The 3,627-nt window shown below is 25.5% G+C and overlaps 1 protein-coding gene across 1 annotated transcript; it reads left to right on the forward strand.

The window, feature by feature from the left end:
* Positions 1–1,274: 1,274 nt before the first annotated feature.
* Positions 1,275–3,381, forward strand: Phum_PHUM272880 (netrin receptor unc5, putative; the record flags this gene model as incomplete). Its single annotated transcript, XM_002426708.1, has 3 exons — positions 1,275–1,430; positions 2,666–2,885; positions 3,374–3,381. The coding sequence occupies 3 exons, from the start codon at positions 1,275–1,277 to the stop codon at positions 3,379–3,381; spliced, it is 384 nt and encodes a 127-aa protein (XP_002426753.1).
* Between the last annotated feature and the right edge of the window lie 246 nt (positions 3,382–3,627).

Consider the following 3,627-nt stretch of genomic DNA (forward strand, 5'->3'; position numbering starts at 1 on the left):
AAAAAAAAAAAGAAAACAATTTTTTTAGGTGTGTGCGAAAGACAACAGTTTTGTTTTTGTTTTGTTGTTTTCGAATGCGACGACAAACGGTTTGTATTAATTTTTCAACGGGTTTTTTAAAAAAAAGAAAAGTTTGTGTCGCACCCAATCATACCGACGGTAAATTATTTTAAATTTATTATCATTATATTAATTTTATATTATACAATTGTTGTCTATTATGACGTAACGTTTTGACGTAATTAAAAATAATTTTGTTATTTTTTTTTTTTGGACAATAAAAAAAAAAAAAAAAAACTGAAAGGAGAAACAAACGAAAATGTTAGTTTTTTTTTTTATTGTTCGTTTCTTGTTTGTTGTCACATTTTTATCGTTGAATTTAAAATTATTTCGATTGTTTTCTTTTTTTTTTTTAAATAAGATTTTGAAAAAAGAGTAAAAAAAAAAGGAAAAAAAATTTTACAGGGTGTGACTTAAACTTGATTTTTTTTTTTTTTTTTACGGGGTTGTAATAAATAATTAAACTACGAATTAAGGAGGAGGAGGAGGTGAATTCAATAAACCAAAAAGCTTTTTTTTTTTTTTTATCTGGAACAAACATAAAAAAACACAAAACATGGCAAGTTTTATTATTATTATTTGTTGTGTATATCCAGACAATAGACAATTTTATATAAATCAATGTTGATATATTTTTTTTTGTTTTCTGTTTGCTTGTTTTTTTTTAAATAAAGAAAAGAAAAGAAAAGAAAAAAAAATGAAAGAAGAGATTGATGAGAAAGCGACGGCAGCGATGGTGATGGTGGTGGTGGTGGTAGTGGTGGTGTAAACAATTTTTTAGTAAAACTATAAGAAAAACATGTAAAATTTTTATCAGGATTTTTTTTTTTTATTACTACGATATAAAATGAAGGTTTTTTCTTGTATTATCTAAGAGTTTTCTTATAACCCTCATTTTTTTGGGAGTGTGTTCCCCCTCCCCCGCTCCCTCCTCCCTTCATCCTTTTCGCAACTTCCCTAAAATTCCCAATAAAAATTTTTTTTTTTTTTTTACTCAATCAAGGTTAAATGTTATACCACTATTATAACCATTATATATAGTAAATGTAATTTTTTTTTTTTTTGAGATAATAACTTAAAAGCAGTAATTTTTTTTCTTTCTTCTTCTTCTTCCACGTTTATAAATTGTTATTCTCACGACTTTTTTTTTTTTAAAGAAAAAATTAATGGAAAAGATTTTTTTTTATTTTTTTTTTTTAGATGCGGATGATTCAATGCATATGGAGGACCCTTTACATCCTCCAACGATACCAACAGGAGACGAAGATCAACATTCGGTCGAACCGATGCTTTTGGAAACGCCGCAAGACTCTTACGTCGTCAAAAATAAACCGGCGACTCTTAAATGTCGTGCCGCGCATGCTTTGAACGTAAGATTTTTTTTTCTTTTTTTTGTTTTACATTTTAATTAAAAATTTTTATGCATCATTTAATTTTCCCGTGGATTTGGCGACCGTTTTAGTGGTGGGGGTGGTGGTGGTCAATGATTAACGTGGGTCAAAGACCTTCCGTAAAAGGTTTCTTTTTTTTTTTTTTAATAAACAAAAACAAATCCTCGGTCGGCTTACACCATAAAATAACATTTTGTTTTTTTTTTTTTTTTTAAATTTTTTTAATTTTACCGAATTTTTTCCCCGTTTTGTTTTTGGTCATCGTCGTTACATTTCAAAAAAAAAAATTAAATTAAATATCATTAAGATTTTTTTTTCAAAAAAAAAAAAAAAAAAGAAAAAGGGTTTTTAACAATTTTTTTCCCTTTGAATTTTATTTTTATTAAATTTTTCTTTTTAAAAAAAATTAATTTTGTATAAGGTAAACATCTCGATTTATTTCTTTTTTCATTTCCTTTTTTTGCGTGTTTATTTTCTTTTGCCAATTTCGAAAATAACTTTTTTTTTTTGCGTTTTCCACTTCAATAATTTCTCTCATAACAATAATAATAATTTTTTTTTCTTTTTTTCTTTTTTCTCACCTTCATCGTTTTTTTTTTTTTTTATAATTGGAAAAACAATAAAAATTTTTAATAAAATAAATAAATAAATGAATTCTTAAAAAAAAAATTTTTTTTTTTTTAAAACGCGTTGTTGTTGTTGTTTTTTTTTTAATATATTTTTTTATAAATAAAAACGAGTTTTTTAAATAAAATTTAAAAATATAAATTTAAGTAATGCGGCATTATCACCCTAAAAAAAACGATTATTTAACTCGTCTAACAGGTATTTTATTATTTAATAAAAAATAAAATGAAACTACTAGTTTTATAACTAAAAAAAGTATTATTATTATTATTAACATTATTATTAATTTATCTAAATTTGCATTGGCCAGTCATTAATTTTTATTTATGTTATTATTATAAAATATTTAACAAAAATTTAAAAATTAAAAAAAACGTTTAAAATATTATTTTTTATGAAAAAAAAAAAAATTACGTTAATAATTAATAATTAAAAAGGGAAAGGGTAAAGGTTGGTCGTTGAAGAAAACCTCAGGTTTCTTTCTCTCTTTTTTCGTTTTAATTAACATGGAAATAGAAAAGTTTTTCGGGAAAACAAATTGTTTTTCATAGTATTTTATACAATTAAAAAATAAATTTATTTTTCAGATTTATTTCAAATGCAACAACGTTCGTAAGACTCCATTAACTGATCAACATTTTGAATTTGTCGATCCTCAAACGGGAGTTCGATACGTGGAAGCAAACATAACGATAACGCGAAACGAAGTTGATGAATTTTTTGAAAAAGACAAATTTCGATGTGTTTGTATTGCGTGGTCGAGTAGCGGTCAAGTTGAAAGTCAACCTGCTATCGTCGAAGTAGCCTGTAAGTCTTTTAATTTTTTTTAATTTTTTTGCAACTGAAAAGTACAGAGTGTAAGGAAACGAATGAGAGAAAGAAAAAGAGAGAGTGAGAGGAAAATAATAAACGTTATAAAAAAATAAATGATAATCCTTTCGCTTTTCATAAAAAAAGAAATTTTGCTGTTGCTGTTGTTGTTGTTTACGGCTTATATACGCTAGTCGAAAGGTTCTTTTTTGTGTCACATTCGTAGTCAGTTAGCCAAAAAATTTACTGCACAATATGTATATATATATATTCACATGCAGATGTTTTGGGAAAATCTTTGTTCAGACTTATGTCACCGTTTTGGTTTTCCCACCTGGGTTCATTTAATGAAGTTAAATCCTTTTGGTCGGCAAACTGGTCGCTTTGGTTTATCTTTTTTAATTAGAAAATTTATTTATTTACTTAATTTTTTCTCTCTCTCTCTCTATTTAAATCCATAAAAATCTTTTTATTATTAATTTTAGTACGTTAATGTACGTATGATAAATTCCGGGAAGACTTTTTTTTAACGTTAAAGTAAAATACGTATACATAAATCGTAGGAACCAAAACAGTTAAAAGAAACGAAATGTTAGTTCGATTATTTTCCAGCAAAGTTTTTTAGCTTTTCTAAAAGAAAGAAAAAGTTTTTTCATCTAAAAATTTTTTAGCGGAAACAATGGTTTATATACATCGAATAAGGTTTCTTATTAATCCGATTTGTGGTTTAGCTTCGCCA

Source organism: Pediculus humanus, genomic scaffold (genome assembly GCF_000006295.1).
Source record: "Pediculus humanus corporis 1103172107647 genomic scaffold, whole genome shotgun sequence".
In the NCBI taxonomy this organism is placed as follows: domain Eukaryota; kingdom Metazoa; phylum Arthropoda; class Insecta; order Psocodea; family Pediculidae; genus Pediculus; species Pediculus humanus.